This window comes from Castor canadensis, chromosome 9 (genome assembly GCF_047511655.1).
Source record: "Castor canadensis chromosome 9, mCasCan1.hap1v2, whole genome shotgun sequence".
Lineage (NCBI taxonomy): Eukaryota > Metazoa > Chordata > Mammalia > Rodentia > Castoridae > Castor > Castor canadensis.
In genome coordinates, this window is record NC_133394.1 from 83,159,841 (window position 1) to 83,181,859 (window position 22,019).

At 35.8% G+C, this 22,019-nt stretch overlaps 1 protein-coding gene and 1 non-coding gene across 8 annotated transcripts in view; both read right to left on the minus strand.

Moving 5' to 3' along the window:
• The window catches only part of Arhgap24 (Rho GTPase activating protein 24), a 473,771-nt gene that overhangs the window by 138,203 nt on the left and 313,549 nt on the right, over nucleotides 1-22,019 (minus strand). The window contains exon 1 of one of the 7 annotated variants that reach the window (XM_074041832.1): nucleotides 777-3,795. The exons of the other annotated variants lie outside the window; for them this stretch is intronic. Coding sequence (XP_073897933.1) covers nucleotides 777-789 — 13 coding nt within the window. The 5' untranslated portion in view covers nucleotides 790-3,795. Of the gene's footprint in view, nucleotides 1-776; nucleotides 3,796-22,019 lie in introns of those variants that run through there. 7 annotated transcript variants of the gene reach the window in all.
• On the minus strand, nucleotides 18,345-18,449 carry LOC141411140 (U6 spliceosomal RNA). The gene has a single exon (XR_012435981.1). It is a non-coding gene; the product is annotated as a U6 spliceosomal RNA (small nuclear RNA).

Consider the following 22,019-nt stretch of genomic DNA (forward strand, 5'->3'; position numbering starts at 1 on the left):
CACAGAGCATGGCTTTGATTCCTACTGGATGTGCTCACAGTGAGGACATACTCCAGGTTCCCCCATATTTTCACACAATAGTTGTGTATTTCCTTGTAGACACCAAATTTAAAATTACACAATTTAAATATGCTGAAAACAAAAGTTCTATAAGTTAATTGTAAGTACATCAAAAGACAGCAAATATTATTTAGATTTCTTCTAGTTCTGCAACAGTTGTTTAAAAATCACACACACACACACACACACACACAAAAGAACAAACGGTCAAGGAGAAGTTTTCCTTTTGAAATCAAATACACAAATACACAGCAGTACTTTTATCAATAGATCAGACCCCAAGGCACTACTCTTCTGAAACTTTCAACCACTAACATGGGGGTGGAGCCAAAAATACAGCACAGCCACTACTGAAAAAAAAAATAGCAATTCAGATTCATATCTGAAGGTTTTCACATGCCTTCCAACTAGCATTGGAATTCTGTATTTGAACAGCTATACCATTTGACAGCAGTAATTAAGAAAAGAATTTGAGAAAACGGCTCTATAATGATCACATTTCAGTGTGGAAGAATAGCTCCATGTCCAGTCTGTTGCCACAATTTGGACACCGTAGAGAGCTGAATGGATCGTGACAGAAAGCAAGGGCAAAAATAAAAGCGTACACAGTCTAGGTCCTGAATTTGTGGTGATGTACATAGCCCCAGATTATCAAGCACAATCAACAGCAATACCTGACAATTTGTCTAAATTAAGGAAAAAGCCCCCGCTCTCACCTTGCACAAACATACAGTTCAGTGGCCAGTGACAAATGCAGGCTGGGAGACAGCAGCTGCCTTCCTGAGCAGCTCAAAGCACATTGGAGCCAGACTCAGGTCCTACTCTGTGTTTGCTCTCTGCAGTTTCTCCCATGACTCCATCACCCAGGAATGGAAACCACCGGCTCTCTCTCCAGCGCTAGTGGGCCCCCAGCTACTGAGCTCAGGTGAAAATGCTGAGTCCTGCAAGGTCACCACAAGGTGAACACAGGCAAAAGAGAGAGTATGGGGAAGAGAAAGGGTTGTCAAGAAAGACCCTGCACTCTGAGCACATGGATACCTTGCTTTTTCTTGCCCTTTAAGATATTCTGAGCTCCACAAATCAGAGCTAGGACAATGGGATGTCAGAGAACAGTAAATCTGAGAATCTCAAATGCCACCGAGCTGATCAGCCAACCCAGGGAACATTCTTTAAGCAATAATTTCAGTCTCTCCCTCTCTCTCTGTCTTTTCCTCTCTCTCTCCCTCTCTCCCTTCCTCTCTCTCCACACTTACTAGCAGATATAAGTGTAGCTGTATTAATTGCCCAGATGTCTTTCTCAAGCCAAAAAGTTTTTGCTTACATTTTCTAGGTAACGAGGTGTTTAAAGAAGTATGTCACAAAATTAAAGTATTTGCCAAAATTAAAATAATTTTTAAGAGCAAAGCAATTTGTGGTCATACACTAATTTGTGTACATACTATATTTCCATATTAAGAAAAATAGTAATGATGTAATTTCAGAGCTGAATGACAGAATCAATTAAAAATTTTCATAAAAATTCCCACCATATTTTTCAAAACTGACTTTTGACTTGAGCACATTTTACATTGAGAAAAAGGCTTTTCTTGCATAAAATACAATTGCTCTATATAGATGCTATGGACAGATTCACATGTTTAAAAGTATTTCTCTGTAGAATGGCTCTAAGTTTTTTATTTCTCAGATTTTGATGTTCTTCTCAGAAGAAAAGAAGCTTGTAAGTACCTTATGGAACATTTTTCTTAGTTGTGTATTTTTTCTTATAGGCACAAAATTATTTACTGACTTGTATAATGATTGCATGAATGCAAAGTTACTGTCACCCTTCAGCCCTTTTCCTTTCTTTCATTTTCCAAACACCATCGTTCACCAGCATTTACTTAACTTCCTAAGCATTGGTTTTGCAATACAAAAAATAGGGATTTGTTGCCAACATCTGCTTTGCCTGATGCCTGAGCTGGGTGGTGTGAGAATGAAATGGAAAAACCTGTAGGACAAAGCTTTACACACTGCAGAGTGCTGGGGAACAGTGCTTTTTTTGCATTTTCCTCCCTGCAGTTGCCCTAGTTAGCACAAGGCCAATGAATTACTATCTGCATTGTCCAGAGGACTCCTTGGGCTCCACAGGAGAGTGCTTAATTCAAGTGGGTTATAAATAGAGTTTAGGATTTTATTGAACTGCTGTCCTCTTTGTGGCAGGCCTTGACGGCAGCCACCACTTGGCCGGTCAGTTAATTGTGAGCAACATGAGCTCTGTCTAGTCTTTGAGGCAGAACCAGACCAGTAGAAACTGATAGACATTGCTCACGTGCGTCACTAGTTTCACAGCCTGGTGGACCATTGTGTTGGAGAGGGTTAGAGGAGAGGATTAATGAAGGGGAAAGGTTGCAGATGGAATGCCAAGTTCACTGCTGAGTTAATTCAGTAACAAATGCATCTGGGCATTCATGTTGATGTTCCTACAAATACTTATGCATTATTTAGCAGGTAGGCTGTGGGAGAGGGGGGAACAGGGAGGGAGACAGGAGGAGAACAAGAAAGGTATCAACAATGTGACCACATTTGTATGTCTTATGACACGTGCAAAGCTGGGACCTTTAGGACTACTGTCTCAGTTAATTCTCACAATAATCCTAAAAGGTAGCTGTTATTCTTATTTTAGAGGCTAGAGTAAACAGCTTGCACACTGTTAACTAGTGAGTGGTGGTTTGAATTATAATCAAGGTCTGTATGACCTACAGCCCCATATTCTGAGTAAATTAGTTAACATATCTTTCTCAAAAAGAGAAAGGAAATGCTTTACTTTATATATAGTGGGGATAGGAAACGCAAGCAAGAATGCAAGTAATGAAGATAACTTCTAAACTGTATTTACTAGGCAAGTTAGCTTTTACAGAGTCCAGAATCTTTAGAAAAATACTTGTTGACTTTGTAAAATAATGAACTTGAAAGATTCAGGGAGAAAACACTTTTTCAAAATATGTACCAATACTTTTCTTTTTTGGGGGGAGGGAAGCGGGGGTTTGGATCCTGTCTATCTTCAAATTGAAGACCCCAAGTTCAGAGGTCTTTCTTTCTAGTAGAATGTTACTCCGTTTTTCAAAATATGACCAATGAATTATTTTGTTTTCACTTGCTTAAATTGTCACATCTGGAGGAAAGCCCCAACAGAAACAAGACAATATATTTATCTTAATTGTATGAAGACCTTTTTTTTCTAACTGGAGTTTGAAGTGTACTAGAGAAATCATAATTTTCAGTCTCCTGGGTCTGAAGATGTTAAGGAAACCCCAGGTTCTTTCTACAAATTTTACTGGCAAGCTATAGGCAGAGACTGAACTATAATATGGACCATGTTTCTGTTTTCCCTGTCAGTGACATTCCCAGCTGTTAAAGAAAACTTTGCAAAACTATCTATAAGCCACCAGTCCAAGTCACACCACCTTCTCAGTGCAGGGCAAGTTGTTTCTGCCTTCTAGCTCTCTTTTCCAGATTTTTGCAAACTTCTTTGAGAATTATACCTTGTCTCTGCTTTTAAAACATTCATCTGCAAAATGTAATCCTAAATCTTTCATAAAACCAGCCTTCTCATTTTCCCAAATTTAACTTTTGAAAACTATTGAAAGTCTTACACAAAGAATCAATTTACTGTTTCAGGTATTTTTACTAAAGACAGAAATAATATCTTTATTACCTGACCCACTGAATAAGATAGTAATTTCACCACTTGCTTCACTTTGGCTCCTTTTCTTTCTTTCCTCCTTCCCTCCTTCCTGTCTTTTCCTTCCCTCCTTCCCTCCTTCCCTCCCTCCCCCCCCTTTCCTCCCTTCCTTCTTTCCTCTTTTTCTCTTTTTCTTTTCTTTTAGCTCTTTGAAACAATATCTATGAGTTGTGAAGAAAAATTACTGTAGAAATGTTGAAAAACATTTAGGCAAAAGTTGAGAGTAGCCTGAAATGATAAACTTTGTGGCATTTTAACCATGTTATTGGATGTTTAAAGACAATCTGTGAAACCTTTAACATATTACAGGAAATGTGGAAATACAGATATTCCTTGCTTTAGAATGGGGTTATGCTGCAAAAACCCATTGTAATTTAAAAATACCAATATGTAATTTTCAAAATATGTTGAATGTGTTTAATATACTCACCTTTCTGAACACCATTACTTAGCAACACAGTACATTGTGTAGTGTTGTTTGTGAGTGTGTGAATGACTGGGAGCTGTGACTCACTATTGCCCAGCAACATGAGAGAAGATGGTACTTCATATCACTAGCCCATGAAAAGATCAAAATTCCAAATATAGAGTATGGTTCCTGCTGAGTGCATATAGCCCTTGTACTGTTATAAAGTTATAAACATCACAAGTCAAGCCATCACAAGAGGAGAACCATCTGTAATTAAAACCATTGAAATTGAACACTTTCTAAGCAGTCAAATTTTTCTATAGTGTTAAACATAATTTTGTTTTTTCCTGGATGATAATTTTTTTTCTTGGTGTAAATGATATATCTTTTAATGCCTTTTTTTATCCTGATGGGTGAAGAACCACTGTCCTGGCCTAACTCAAAGCTTTCCTAAGCACATTTAAATGGTTTTAGAAAGAGAAACACTTAGGACTGTGAAGAAGTAAAAAAAAATTAAATTAATAAAAAAATCTGAAGATTATCAGAAGAAAGAATTCCCAAGCAGTCAAAGCTATTTTAAAATGCACAATCAGGATCATAAGACATATTTGAAATCTTCAGAAAAATACAGCCTTATAGTATGATAGTATAAGCTACTCTCCACACACACACAGCATAGGGCACAGTAAGGTATAGCAGTCAGGTGACTCTCAGCAGGTACCAAGCAGCCTGATCAGGATGGGTACAGGTCAGCTGCTGTTGACCACAGCTCTACATTCATGTTAAGTGAAAGACAAAGGCCACATGTTTTCTTTCATATCTGGAAGATAGATTGAAAAGATAAATGTATACACAAAACCAAACATGATCATATACATATCTACAGGTTGAATATGCTTCCTTCAAGAAGCCAGGGACACTCAGGAACATACATGCTTATGTTTTCCACTAAGAGGATTCTTGAGAGTAAAACCTTCAAAAACATCAGTGTCAATGCTCCTAATTCTTAAATAACTTCAAATACATATATTCAAATGTCATGGTACAGTCATGATTGAAATTAGAGGACTATGTAAGGACTTTTAAAAGTATTTTGATTATATTTACATATTATTATGTGTATTGCATGTGATAATGCATCACCAGGTAAAGAAAATTTGAAAAGAGTGGGTGCTATGTGATCAGGATTTTGCAACAGTATAGAAAACCTGAAAATGCTTTACAATATTAATAGTGTTTATCTCTCAGTAATTAAGTTTATAGCAATTTTATTTTTCTCCTGATCTTTTTTCATTTTTAAATGTTTTGCAATAACTATCATTTTAATTTAGTTAAAAAATACAAAGAAGAAGAAAGAAAAGAAAAAATATTAACTCTAGCTCATGCTATGGGAATTGTTTTTAAAAACACTTCTTAACAAGCTACTTTGTCATGTTTATAATCTCTGCAGGTAGAAAATTCAAACTTGCTATGGAAACAATCCAGATGCCCTATAATTGATGAATGGATCAAGAAACTGTGATATATATATCACATTTATATACAATGGAGTTTTATTCAGCCATAGAAAAGAATGAAATAATGTGGTTTGAAGGTAAATGGATGAAATTGGAGGACATCATGTTAAGTGAGGTAAGCCAGGTTCAGAAAGACAAAGACCACATGATTTTTTCATATGTGGAAGACAGATCCAAAAAGTAAATGTATACACACAACTAAATATGATCATATACATATTTACAGGTAGAATATGTTGTCAATAGTGGAGGGGAGGAGGAAAAGGAAAAGAGAATGATAGTAACAGCATCGAAGTACTTCACATCTGCACAGGTAGAGGACATAATGATATACACTGAATAATGTGGAACGGGAGGGAAGGGGTAAGGAAGAGTAACAAAGGAGGTTAAACTGAGCAAAGTAAAGCATATTCACAGCTGGGATACATGGAGAAACCCTTCTGAACCCTGATTTTGGAATTAATAATGAAAGGTAGGACAGTAAAATAGGTACTGTGTGTGTGTGTGTGTGCATGGAGGGGTACTTGCCGGAAGGGGGAGGGTGAATGGAGGAAATGAAGATGAAGGAATAGGGTTGATGGGCTTCATATACATAAAGGAATAGAACAATGAAACCTCCTGTAATTACTTTAAGTGGGGTGGGGATGGGGGGTTAGTGGGAGAGAGATGGAGGGGGTGATCTAACTAATGTACAATGTAAGGCTATTCAGAATTATCACAAAATATCCCCCCGTACAATGAAAAAATGCTAATAAAAAATGAAAAATATAAACAAAAAAGAAAACTCGATCTTCAGATATGTTACTACTATTACACTTATCACCTGCACTAAAAATATTCATAGTACACATAACAAAATCTGAGATGCTGCATGTGGTGGAGTGAGGAAAATATAGAGCAGTATGGGCTTCACTGATTTTTAGAATGTGAAAAAAGGATAAAAGGAAAATGATAACAGTATGTATGTATATGTATATATATGTAAACTCCAATATAGAGGAATGGATATGGTACAAATATAAATAGCATGATATACATTCATACACACATAGCACAGTCTTGGGGTACCTGTCAAATTCTAAAAGGGGAATAGTGAACTAACAGTGCATGTAAAGACTAAGATAACCTGGTGTCTTCTATGAAACGTTGCTTTAGCACATGTTTCAGAGAGCTCTCCTCTGTAATGGAAACAAATTTGTTTGGGATTGAGCAGGAGACATGGGGAAGAGATTGCATTCCTGGTGCTTCATGGGATTTACTTGTATTTTTGTTTGTGCTCCATGTATCTTTCTGACATAACCAGGAGCCAGCTGGCAGAGGATTTAGGATTAGAAAAAAAAAACAACCACAAATATTAGCCAATTAATTAAATAGCCAACTCAGGTCCTCAGCGTATATATTTCTTGGGAATAGAAGTCTTGAACACAAAAGTCTTGAGACCAGTCAGAATATTTGGATTCAGACTAAAATTCATTCATCGGCTACTGGTTAGTTACTTTGTTGAAATAACATTTGAAAGACTGGAAATATAGTCAGATAAAATCTACATGAATTGAGCATTTTACTTTTCAATAGTTAAGTCATAGACCTGGGGTTCCTTTTGAAATGGAAATACATTTTATTGACATGCTTGTATGGAGAAAAAAATTTCATTAGCTGACCAAGACTGTATCTCAAGAGAATAAGATTTGTCCTGAAAACAGTCAAAACCAATGAAATTGGGATTTTACTATGTTCTTCAGATATCACTAAAGTGGAGGCTCAAAAAAAAGTTGATATTTTGAAAAAATGATCTTGATAAACTCTCTTAAATGAACAGAAAATACAGTTACCTATGTTACAGCTTTGTTTGGCCTGTCACTAAACAAATGTACGTGTTTCCACTGTATACTGGTTAACTCAGATATCTTTATAATTCCAGTTATTTTTAAAATTTGGTAGTTTGAATATACTTAAATTTTATTTTTATACAATGAGCTAATATTCTACTAACCTTCATACTGATTGACCACAATAATTGAAAAACTTTTACAAATTAATTCTATCAAGAAAAAAAATACTATATGTTAGTTTAACCTAGGTGGAATAACCACACTCTGCCTCCTATTTGAAAATTAGTAGTTTGCTATGTGGACAAGAATCTATTTACATATAAAATCTTAATATTAAGGAAAATTAGATCTATAGGCTTCTCACCTATAGAATAAGTATATTTTTCAATCTATCTACAAATGTGTGTGCATTTATTTATAATATATAAAATAATATAAATAATAATTTATTATTGTTTATAATACTAATTTATTCCAGTCTTTTTCTATGTGTAAAGTTTTATGTGGTCATAGTTACATTTCACATATAAATTTATTTATCTTCACACTTAGAACACTTTGATTTTTCTTGTACCACAATCTTCAAATGAAATAAAACAATTATAAATCACAAAATAGATAAATAAAATAATTGCCACATTTATTATTTTCAATGCCTGAATATTCTTAAAATTAATACAATACAGTTTTTTATTTATATATTTCCATAGTTGGGAACACGATTTATTTCCAATTTTTTGGTAAAGTTATATACTATTACGCTCCTAAGAACATTTCTATTTCTGTGGTTTTTTTAAAGTCTTTTAGAACAAATTTTAGGAAAAAAAGGGTCATTAACAATATTCTTTTTGAGAATATTGTCTTTAGGTGGAAAACATTTCCCTATATTAGTTGAAAAGCCTCTGTTTAGTGGTGAATATCTAAGCACAGCACTTTTATAATTAATTATTATAAATTCCATTGGATGTTTTGACATACCAACTGTTTGCTTGTTATTTGTCCAAGTTTATTCAAATTTTGTAATCATGCTAATTTTTATCCCTAGAACAGGACTAATCTTTATCCCAATAAAACATGTAAGTAAATTAATTTGATGATGATAATCTGATAGATGTCAATTTCATTTCTACATGATGATAAGTTCTAAATGGCTACTGATACATTCTAATTGTTTACCAAAAAATACATGTCACTCTTTCAAAGAACCCATTGTGGTCTACTTGATAAATCTTATTCATGGATCTTGAAGGTTTCAAGGTACACCTTTCAATATAAAAGAAAGCTTCATTAGAAGTTAATAAAAGAAGAGGACAGTTTCTACACTGCAATTCATAAATCACTTATTCACTGTAAAGTCATATTTAAGGTTATTCACATTTGTACATTTCAGCATTTTAACACAGTTTAAAATTCTTATTTTGATACTTGTCGCTCAGTATGTTCATCCATTTGCCATGTTATTGAAACTAAAAAACAGAGTATCACAGTGAAAATAAGATTGTAGTTAAATGCAAGGTAAACTTTTTTCTTTCTTACTCCCTCCCCTTCTTCCTCTTTCTTTCTTTTTCTTTCTTTCTTTCTCTTTCCCCTCCTTCCTTCCTTCTCTTCCTCTCTCCCTCCCTCCCTTCCTTCCTTCCTTCCTGAGGGTCTCCCTCTGAAGCCCAGGTGTCATGTTTCTGACAAGAAGTTTATTGTTTTCCTGCAATGCTAATAATTGAGCCCAGGCCTTGCATATGCTAGGCAAATGCTTCACCAGTAAGCTATATACTTGGCCCTTTGTAAGCTGAATTCTTAAACTGAACTTATTTCAATTATGTCAACATACTTATCTTCTACTTCAACATTTAAACACAAGGCAGGATTTTAGCTAAGTCTGTAATACAACTTTCAATGTAAAAGTAATTAAGGATACAAAATTTGCATATGCAGGACTTTATTAATAGGGTATAAATTTGTCCCAAATAAAAATTATCTTATTCATATTTTTTTCCCTTTACCACAACAAACTTTGATAAGGAAACTGAAGAAATAAAAAATGTCTAGGGATCAGCAACCATTGCTGGATAAAGCACTGAAGTAGAAGTCATTTGGACTTTTCACTTCCCAACTGAGCTTTCTGGGCCAGAAACTTCCCTACTTCCATTTTCTTAATTGTCAGATGAGAGCTAACCTGACATTGAATGTAAAGATGACATGTACACTGAGAATCTAAGCAGTTGTCATTATGTGATAGTCTTCACTAAATTTTATAAATTGGGCATCACATTAATTTTACAATGAACTCCATAACTTTTACTGCCAGGCAAATCTAAAGGCATTTATATGCATATGATGAGCAGCTCACACCAATATTTATTTGAAAGCAAAGGATAGAAGAATGAGTCATAAAAATTCAGTATATGAGCATTTCCATATAGCTTTTGTAGCTTCATAATTTTTCAAACTCAGTATTTCTCAAACTGTATCTTCTGATAGACAACTGCCTCCTTTCACAGGCCCCATGACATTTCATACACACACACAGACATACAGACGGAGAGGGAGAGAGAGAGAGAGAGAGAAAGAGAGAGAGCCAATGGTGTAGCTCAGTGGTATAACCCTTGCCTAGTATGCATGAGGACTTGGTTTTGATCCTGAGCACCACACATACAAAAAATACATATATTGTGAAGAGTCTTGTGCTTCTTGTGAAAGAGGAATGAACAAGTGGATGCAAGCAGTAATGAAGGTAATAAACAACTCTTCCCACACAGAGAATATATTAATGTTGTTAAAAGGCAGTAGGGAAGAAAGCAAACAGAGGTAAGGTTTGATGGGGAGGAAGAGGACCAGTGGAGGGAGGATAGCTAATTTTTTCATTCTATATATGATAGTATGTATGTAAAATTCAGTATTATTCAGTTTTTTAAAAGAAACAAGTTTTGTCATTTGTGACAACATGGATAAACTTTGGAGACATCATGCTAAGTGAAAATAAAAGCTAGGTATAGAAAGGCAGATACTGCATGATCTTGCATCTTCTAACTCATAGAAGCGAGAAGAGAATCTGGGAAGGAGGGGGAATTCTGACCATTGAATACACAGTCAGGTCACTATACTTAATACTCTATTGTACACTTGAAATTTTCTGAGATTGTAAGTGAACTTGCCACTATAGATATATATATTCTATATATAATATATATGTAAATATATCATATCTATAGATATTATACAAACATATATAAACAATCTGAGTTGAAAGAAAATTGTACTTCACAATTTACTACCACAACAAAAAAAGATATGATGGATTCCTGTCAAGCAAGATTTAAGTTCTTTAGTTTTGCTTTGAAGAGTTATACTATACTCAAAGAAATGAAAAAGACAGGGAATTTTATGACTGAGGACACTGACACCCTTAGGCAAATGTTCCTTGCCCAATTCATGTACATACTAGCATGTGAGTCAGTCCTGAAAAACACAATGAGATTGTCTGTTTGATTGTTATTATGCTCTATTTAAAAGTTTGTCTCATGATTCCTACCCACATAGTCAGTTCTTTTCCCACTGTTATTGTTCCAATTAATCAAAGTAAGGCAGCTTATGGAGAAATCCAAATGAACCGTTCCTCAGTTCTTCCTTTGCCTGTCTCCAATGTGATGTCAGCCACCTGAGGTGCATGGAGAAATTTACTGTTGTGTCTTGGTTTTCAGTCATTAGCTTTTTTCAAAAATATAGTTTTATTAAATTTTTGGATTAGCATACATTAATAATCTGAGTGCATATCATTGTGGTAATTCCCCACATGCATACAGTATATTTTGAGCAAGTTCACCCCCTCATTATATTTCAACGTCCTCCTCCTTCCTCTGTCTTTCAAACAGCATTTGGTGGATTTCACTATTTTGTATTCCAACATATGCATGCCCACGCTGTTTGCTTGGATCCTCTTTACCTCTCAGTATCCTATAGCTTCCTCCTCCCTCCTCCAAGTGGTTCCTCCCACAGGCCCCTTTCTCACTTTCATTTCCCACTATCATCATCATCATTTTAGATCTAGGCTCCACCTTAGGTCTACAATATGTGATATTTAGTTTTTTGAGCTTAGTTTATCTCACTCAACATGATGACGTACGGTTCCATCTATTTTCCAGTGAATGATAGAATTTCCTTCTTTATGTTTAGCCATTGATTTCTGGTGGTTATGTTCATCATTCTTCCTATATAAGGTAGTTACACCCTCCCAGGATGAGCTACTTCCTTTATAAAGAAAATAAACCTAGAAGAAGGCTCTCAAGGAACGGAAGAAAAAACTATTCTCTGTCACTTGTACTAGGGTCTAAACTTAGAGGCGCAGAAATCCTAGAAGAGTCTCCTAAATGATAAGATGATCAGCAAATGGCATCAGTGGCACTGAGGCAGAGAAGAGGCTATTATGTAACTGAGACAGGTCATCCTGGAGAGCTGGTGGTATTTTGGGACCAGGTGATTTGCTTGCTTATTGTTATCTTTTGTTTTCTTTGGGTCTTTTGTAAGAAACCAATCTTTTATTAGGTATTCCATTGGCTATAATTGGGAAGGCTGATTGGTAAATTATGAAAGTGAGAGGCAGCAGCAGAAAGTGTCTAATGGAAACCTGTCTCCTGAAGAAAAGAAAACTGTTTCTCCTGAGGGAAAGAGAACTGGAGCACCGATTCCCCATGTGAGATGCTCTCTTACTGATAGCCCAGAAAATCTGGGGTTTATTGTTACTTCTGGGAGTGGTTTCCTTAAAGCTAAAAGAAGATAGTTTTTGATAGAGAAAGTCCAGTGTAAGGCTCCCAATGTAGTACTAGATTTATTAAGATTCTGAAAGAGTGTGAATTAGTTCCTTTCTTTAGAAATTAAGGGACGGTAAAAAAAATAATACTAAATTTAAGATACTGCTTTCAGTTACTAAACTTAAGTTTGAAAGGTACTTTATAAGCCACAAAATTTATATTAATTAGCCATTGTTATATAGTAATCATGATATAAAGAAGATATAAAATGAATAATCTTTTTTAAATTTTTATTGTTTTATTATTCATATATGCATACAATGCTTGGGTCATTTCTCCCCCCTCCCCCACCCCTCCCTTACCACCCACTCTGCCCCCTCCCTCTGCCCCCCCACCCCCCTCAATACCCGGCAGAAACTATTTTGCCCTTATCTCTAATTTTGTTGAAGAGAGAATATAAGCCATAATAGGAAGGAACAAGGGTTTTTGCTGGTTGAGATAAGAATAGCTATACAGGGAGTTGACTCACATTGATTTCCTGTGCGTGTGTGTTACCTTCTAGGTTAATTCTTTTTATTTTTTTTCATTTTTCTTTTATTATTCATATGTGCATACAAGGCTTGGTTCATTTCTCCCCCCTGCCCCCACCCCCTCCCTTACCACCCACTCTGCCCCCTCCCTCTCCCCCCCCTCAATACCCAGCAGAAACTATTTTGCCCTTATCTCTAATTTTGTTGTAGAGAGAGTATAAGTAATAATAGGAAGGACCAAGGGTTTTTGCTGATTGAGATAAGGGTAGCTATACAGGGAGTTGACTCACATTAATTTCCTGTGCGTGTGTGTTACCTTCTAGGTTAATTCTTTTTGATCTAACCTTTTCTCTAGTTCCTGGTCCCCTTCTCTTATTGGCCTCAGTTGCTTTTAAGGTATCTGCTTTAGTTTCTCTGCATTGAGGGCAACAAATGCTAGCTAATTTTTTAGGTGTCTTACCTATCCTCACCCCTCCCTTGCGTGCTCTGGCTTTTATCATGTGCTCAAAGTCCAATCCCCTTGTTGTGTTTGCCCTTGACCTAATGTCCACATATGAGGGAGAACATATGATTTTTGGTCTTTTGGGCCAGGCTAACCTCACTCAGAATGATGACCCTTGTTAGAATAGCCATCATTAGCAACACCACCAACAACAGGTGTTGGCGAGGATGCAGGGAAAAAGGAACCTTCTTACACTGTTGGTGGGAATGTAAACTAGTACAACCACTCTGGAAAAACATTTGGAGGCTACTTAAAAAGCTAAACATTGATCTACCATTTGATCCAGCAATACCACTCTTGGCGATATACCCAAAAGACTGTGACACAGGTTACTCCAGAGGCACCTGCACACCCATGTTTATTGCAGCACTATTCACAATAGCCAAGTTATGGAAACAGCCAAGATGCCCCACTACTGATGAATGGATCAAGAAAATGTGGTATCTATACACAATGGAATTTTATGCAGCCATGAAGAAGAACAAAATGTTATCATTTGCTGGTAAATGGATGGAATTGGAGAACATCATTCTGATTGAGGTTAGCCTGGCCCAAAAGACCAAGGATCTTAATATCAGACCCCAAACTCTAAAGTTGATACAGAAAAGAGTAGGAAGTACTCTGGAGTTAGTAGGTAAGAACTTTCTCAACGGAACCCCAGCAACACAGCGTAGATAAATGGGAGTTCATAAAACTAAAAAGCTTCTGTTCATCAAAAGAAATTATCTCTAAACTGAAGAGAACACCCACAGAGTGGGAGAAAATATTTGCCAGCTACACATCAGACAAAGGACCGATAACCAGAATATATAGGGAACTTAAAAAACTAAGTTCTCCCAAAACTAATGAACCAATAAAGAAATGGGCAAGTGAACTAAACAGAACTTTCTCAAAAGAAGAAATCAAATGGCCAAAAAACACATGAAAAAATGCTCACCATCTCTAGCAATAAAGGAAATGCAAATTAAAACCACACTAAAATGAGTAATTTTATAGGTGAGAAATTCTTGCCTTCTTGGAGCTCTTACTAATTTTATCAGAAGACACATTTATTCTAAAAGTAGAAGATACCAATGATGTCAACAACTTTTATTGCTCAACATATTCCTAGGGTCAGGTACAGTGGAGAAACATCTACTATAGAGGAAGGGGACTTTAAAACTTGTACAATGTAAAAATTTGTACTAAAACATTTTACAGTAAATACTGTGAATCAACACTGAGACCAAGCCTTTTTGACTATACTAGTTACATCTCTAGAGACTATTTTAAATGCTTCCATTTTTAATAGTCAATAAACATCTCAAGTAGTACATAGTATGTAGATCAAATCCCTGAATATTGAATTAAAGTTATTGATTGGATGAGTTTTTTTCCTGTTAACTATAGTAGAGCCTTAACATTGAAAGCTAAATCTTTAAAACCTGTCAGGAATATGGAAATGTTTGTATAGGTTTTATATGTCATGAGCCTTTAGGCTCCTTCATGAAGGGAAAACTACCAAGTAAATTCTGAGGGTATTCTGGACACAATGATTTCATATATTCTCTGTACTGATAATTTCAGTAGCAAATGCTATTAAAAATAATTTGTGAAAATACCCCAAATCTCCATCTAGAAGCATTTGTTGTAATAATTTTATAATTCTATAAGTAAAAGAGAAATGGCAGTATAGAAACTTTTTATGTGTGTGTGGTACTGGGTTTTAACTCAGGGCCTACATCTTGAACCACTCCACTGGCCCTTTTTTGTGTGATGGGTTTTCAAGATTGGGTTTCAAAAACTATTTACTTGGACTGGCTTCGAACGGTGATCCTCTTTATCTCTACCTCATCTCTCCCTTCTGTATAGCTAGGATTACAGGTGTGAGCCACTGGCACCTGGCTAGCAACACATTTTTGATTAAGCTGAGAGAATGAGGTGTTCAGCCAGCCTGTTGTAAAGCAATTTAATATTTTCATTAAAACTATCACATTTGGAAAGCAGAGTACCACTAAAATGGATGGGACGATTGAAGCTTGAGTATAAAAGACATTCTTTGTACAATCATTGGAAAGTTAAATGGTGCAACAAAAGTCCAGAAAATGAAGAAACTGAGACATAAAGGAACTGAAATGGCTTGCTCAAGCTCACTGAGCCATGTTAAGTGGAGTAATTGTAAGCAGTGATGCAGATTGTCTGGCTTCTGAGTCCCTGCTGTGACTGTTGCACTCGGCTGTGTTCTGAGGCCTGTTGATGTAAATACTGCACTTTACATTGATTATGATCAAGGACACAATGAATAGCACGCTACTAGAACCATGGCCTTGCAGAACTCAACCATTACTCCCGCTACTGTCCATTTTATTCTGTTGTGAAGAAATGGAATCATATAAAGGTTAAGGGTATTTCCCAAAGTCATATTGTTACTTTGACCTAGTAATTAAAGGTGAAGAAAGTAAGGTCTAAAAAAATTGTTAAATTTTTCTGGGGATATAACTCAGTGGTAGGGCACTTGCCCAGAACATGCAAGCACCTGGCTTTGATCTCTAGCACCACAAAACAAACAAGGAAAGAAAGAAGTAAAGGAAGGAAGGAAAGAAGGAAGGAAGGAAGGAAGGAAAAAGATAATAAATGGACTTTATACTTCATTTATGTGAAGGGCAAGTATGAAGATTTTAACAGCAAGCTTTTTTGGCATCTACCATTTATTGGGCATTAGTAATGTTCTGAGGACTTTGAATAAATTTTTAGTATTTTAGTATCTTACCAGTTCTGAAAGATTTTTATGATTTTATAATATTGTAGATAAAGAAACTGAATCTTAAAATTTAAGTGGTCTTTCTAAATTACACAATAGTGAGGTGACGAATGAGGATTTGACTCTAAAGATCGTATGGTAATAAATATACCTTTGGGGGAGCAACCCCAGTTTATATTCCACTGCTAGGTAGAAAGAATGTATGGAAAATGAGAGAAAATCCTATCCCTTAATTAAGGCCTACGTATTCCCTGCTCCTTGCAATCTGGCTCTGACATCCTCCACTCTCCCCAAACATATAATCTCAGCATGTGTGATGCCCTTCCACCATGCATTAATCTCCTGATTTGGAAAGCTCCTTCTACTTCACTCCACTAAGCTTCCTATGTCTTTCAATAACGCCTGGCAGAATGTTCTGTGAGTTAAAACTTCACAAAACAAAAAGGAAGTTTAGAACTAGGCGCCAAAGTTTTTGAAGTTGATTCTATGCTTAACTTTGAGATGTATAAATATATTTAGTTGCATTATTATATTTTGGAAGTAATTAGGCCTTGAACTAGCAAAATAATTCCCTATCTTAAAATTGTGTAATGTTATTATTTGGTTGATTGGTTTTGGTTTTTTGAGACAGGTCCTTACTATGTAAACCAGACTGTACACAAACTCACCATCCTCCTGCCTCAGCCTCCTGTGTGCTGGGTTCACAAGTTTGTGCCACCATGCCTAGCTTACTTAGAATTCTTATAGCTCGATCACACGAATAATTAATTTACTGACTTTGCTATTCCCACTTGGATATACAAATCTCTACATACCCAGATGGATGTTAGGTTTCTTTGCCTAACTTTACATAATATCTTTATTCTTATCACTAATCTGAAGGGTGAGCTGCTTTTTAAGCTCCTTTCAGTACCTAATGCAGAAGCCCTCCAAATGCAAATAATGTTAACAACTGTGGCTAGACTTATAGCCACAATAAATAAATGCTTGTAGGGATGACTAGAGAAACTGTCTTTGATTCTGCTTGTATTTGTATTAATAGAATATCCTTCTGTCTTAAACCTGTGGACCTTGATGCTAGCATCTCCTTTTGTTTACCAAAATTTTTAATAGGGTGTGTGTAATCATTTTCAAGCCAAGACTTATGACGGCTGCTTACCTAGTCTAATGAAAGGTAGAAGGATTTGTGTGGATGAGTTTGTAATGACTCTTTGTGAAACTTCTGGAAGGTACAGTATCCAGTTCATATGCAACAAAGAGTGTGTTTTCAACTCATAGATTAATCTTCTAAATCACCTAAATCTCTCATCAAAGAAAACCTTCTTGTCGTTGTTTTACTTAGTTGATATTCCTTTTGGGTTTTTTTCTTTCTTAATTGAAATAGATAATCACTACCACGTGGACACTTAGATTGCAGATGAGCAATGAAAACCAACATTCAAAATCTCAAAACAAGACAGAGAAAGCTATTGTATCAGGAACAACTTTCTTTAATAGTAGTCTCACAGTTCATACCCTCTAGATGATTTTGCTTCCTGTGTGATGGCTTTTAGAATGTAGTAGTATGAACTGCGAAACAGGAGAGACAGGATGGCAGTCCTTCCTTACAATGTCTGAAAATTCAGTTTTCAGAACACCCTTCCCTGAGGCAGGCTAAAGAAGAGCTAAGAGCATCATTTTTTTATGGAGAAACAAACAAAACACTCTTGTCTGAAGCAAAGGAAAGAGCAGTGGAGAGGATAAGATGTAAATACCTAAAGGGTAAACATGGAACCACAGAGGATTAAGTAGGAGAGTGGTTAGAGCAATGGAAAGAAAGATAATTTATGAAGGAGAAGTAGTGTTGCTGGAGTCAAAAAGTTAACAAGGGCAAGGTCTGAAAACACTCATTTGTAGCTTTGAGGACTTCACCTTGAGGATCTTGTTGACGCTATTCTGATGTTTGTTATACAATTTTCTCGATAGGATCACAATGAAATAAAAAGTGCATTTTTGTGATTGGGCGAAAAATACAAAAAGAATGCTGAAACATCTGGTCTTTTTCATTACACAAAGCAGCAAACAACAATGTAAGACTGTCAGAACAAGTAAATAAAAACATTTATTAGGATGTGTTAGTAAGGAAAAACTCATCCCTTCCCAAGTAAGAGAAGTAAATAATGTGTTATAAATGCTCATGGGGAATGAGGGCGGAAGAAACAGAGATAAGGAGAAGTGCTTAGAGGGGCTGTTGACCTCTACGTAAGAAAACATATTCTCTGTGACTGAGAAGTCATGAAAACTTTTTTTTTTTTAATACGGAACGCTTCGCGATTTGCGTGTCATCCTTGTGCAGGGGCCTGCTAATCTTCTCTGTACCGTTCCAATTTTAGTATATGTGCTGCTGAAGCAAGCACAAAGTCATGAAAACTTTGGCAGGGACCTGGAATGGTGGCCCCTAAGTGCCCCAGGGAGATTATAGGACCTGGAGGAAAATGGTGACATGGCACATCTCTGGGGCTGGCCTTAAGCTGAGAGCATTGGAGAGAAAAGTACATAAATGACCAAAGGATTCACATTGAACCAAAAATAGTTGAAGTGGCAGAGTAGTCGGAACAGTTGAAAGGAAGATAATTTACAGAGCAGTGTTGCTGGGAACTGGAAAGTTAACATCTCCCTAGATACTGAATCAGCATGACAAAGTCTAAAAATGCATCTTTGTACATTTAAGGGATTGGGCTCCATGACCAGACAAAGTCCGTAGTGATCATGGCATAGAAATAAAAGATCTACCCTTCATGAAGACATTATGAGGCTTAGGCACCAATCATCTCAGCCTGGTGTGAGCTGAAGACTGGAGGATCTTCTCTATGAAATACTAACACAATCTTAGCTCGAAGGGTAGGAGAAATGAGTCAGGCTGATTGAGTAGAATGGCTAATGTTGAATTTTCGTTTATTCAAAGTCCTGAGGACTTGAATTTCAGGATTTTCTCTGAGATAATTAGAAAACAACAGGACTATTTAGCACTGGATCAGTAATGGGATAATAATTTCTATTATAAATACACAATTTTATAAATACCAAAGGCTAGCACTAGTTGAAAACATTCTTTGACATAGGGTCCCTTTGATTTGGTTAAAAAGGTAAATATATAGTTTTTTAGAACAATACAGTATAGATCTTCTGTTAAGTTAAAATAATGTATGCCATATGTTTCTTTTCTGCCATCTGAAAGATGTCAGGCTTCATTCAGATTGATGTGAATATGATTAGGAGTGGGAAAAAAATACGCAACATACACTACATATTTTGTGAGAGTCAAGAGCTTTCTCTAATTATCTAATTCCTGAATTACATTAGTATTCTCATTTTGCAAAATTTAAACTAGAGACTATCCAAATGAATTTATGAAAATAATAATTTAATGAGAAATCTGGTAAAAAATGCTTATTTCTTAACTCTCATTTTTGTGCTTGTTTATTAGATCACAGGGTAATATACAGCAACACTTCTTGAATTCTCAATTATAGCCCCTAATTGATGGAAAAAAACCATCTCTGTCACAGAGAACACTTGTTTTATATGTATATTATGTCTCTTTGGTATATTAGGCTTGTTCCTTAAATGCCTCTCAAATGTCCATAGAAGTGGACCGTATAATTCTAGACCATGTAACTCATGATAGTCAAGCACTGTTGCCAAACAACATATTTTCAAAAATACCCCTGCTATGCACACTCAGCTGTGGCAAACTTTATCTTCAGTGGTAGAAAACATTGCTTCCTTGCTAAGAAGCATGTGATATCGTCCTTTGGATATAGCTTCTTTATAGTCTTCCTCATGCATCCCACACCTTCACCTTAGTTAGATCAGTGGAAGCCAAGACTGATGACAAAATTGATTTAATTTGTCATTTCTCATGTCAGGAGTGAAAATGCTCAATTGGAAACCATTAGACCTAACCAAACTGAAACAAGCTTAGTTTCTAAATCCAAAGCTTATGCTTACAGAGGGATTTTAAAATTCTGATCGAATGAAGCATTTTTTTTGAGGATATAATTTTTTTCATTTTTATTAGGATATATTCATTGTACAAGGGGATTAATTGTGACAATTCCAAATAAGCTTACATTGTACATTGGTTAGATTGTCCCCACCATCTCCCCCCTGCAACTGCCTCCCCACCCTACTTAAAGCAATTGCAAGAGGTTTCATCGTCTTATTTCATATATGTATGTGAAGCTCATCTGTTGTTTGTTTTCTTGACAATTGCCATTCTATCTGGGGTGAGATGGAGTCACAGTATCATTTTGATTTGTATTTTCTTTATGACTAAGGATGTTGAATATTTTTCATGTATTTATTAGCCACTTGTACTTCTTCTGAGAACTGTATGTTCAATTAATTTGCTCCTTTCTTAGTTGGGCTATGTCGAATGAAGCATTTTAATGGGATGGTTTGGTGGAAGGAAAATGGTGTAATGATGTATGTACAAGAGACAAATAAGACTGTGCCTGAAGAAGAGACAATCTTCCACCCAACCACGCCTCAGTATGAATGACCATCCAAGGATCTAGGAAACCTAAAAGTCATATCCCAAATTCTGTGATCATGTGTACAGAGGGTTTTTCTAGTGAGATTACAATGACTTTACATAAAAATTTCAAATGGATTTATTATGAACAATTATTAAGGGTTTGGATGCTGCTTGGTTCTGGTTGACCTCTTCTTCTTGAAGATCAAAATTTATCAACATAACTCTTTGTAGAGCATGAAAAGTTAATGACTGCTAATGGGGCATTAACAAAAGGCCAAAGAAAAAATCCAGTGCTCAAGAAATTTACATTTTAGTGCTGTGGCACACTTGAGCAAAGTATTTCAAATCACAAAGTATTTGCTACTAATAAAGAGCCCTACAACAGTAGGGGAATCATTTCTATCAAGACGATTTTAATATAACCCCTAATCAACACAACTGAGGAAAAACCTTTACATCTTCCTATTCCAGATGGTGCCATTTTATCAGTGTTTCACTGCCTGGTATGTTCAGTTAATTAAAGTCCTTGCTGATTGTTAATGGCAGATTTGTGCAGCAAAAATGACTCTAGAACAGATGTTGGTAAATTTATCAAAGCAAATGCATAATCATCTTTACTGTGCTCTGAAGGACTGTTATATCCCTGTGCTCACTTTCTACCCATGAACCTTTATAGCACCTGAATATCACATTTGCCTTTACTGCTTTAAAAAGCAGTCAAGGGGAAGGGGTGGGCAGGAAAAGGAGAAACCAGTAAATTCATGGTCAAAGTCATTTTCTTAGAAAGGAATCATCAGTAAGGAAGGCATTGCAGTTGACAGTTTCAAATGCAAAAATACCAGGATGACATATTTTTATGAGACTCCTTGTAAGTCTCACCATAGACTCTCTAATGAACTGGTATTCATGATTGTCATAAACTTGCAGCTCACCAAAACTTTTACCTCATACCTTTGTTTTTGTTTTGTCAGCATATATCGACAACTAGAGTAGCAGCCTATTACAACCAGGGATTACAAGAAAAAAAAATGGTGAGCAGCCATTGATTAACATACACAGACACACATCCCTAAAATAATACCCTCAAAAAACAACCAATCAAAACTATGGTACTTTGTCCCACCTCCAAAGCTCCATGAATCTTTGAACGAAAAGTTTTGTGTGTATTTGAATATTGTCCATTCATTATTAAATTCACAGCATACAGCTAAAACCTATAAGAGAAAAACCCAAGAAAGGGTTACAGTGAATAGCTTTCATTAGAATAAAATAAAATGTTTTGAAAAATATAAAGCACTATATGGAGGCAACATCTTATTTTAAGTGAATTAATTGAGATCACTCATGTATCTGTTAATTTATGAGAAGATATATACTGTGGCTATAAATTTTAGAAACAGAAAAATCTCAAAACTTAGAAAGGCTATGAAGAAAATTAAGCTTCAAG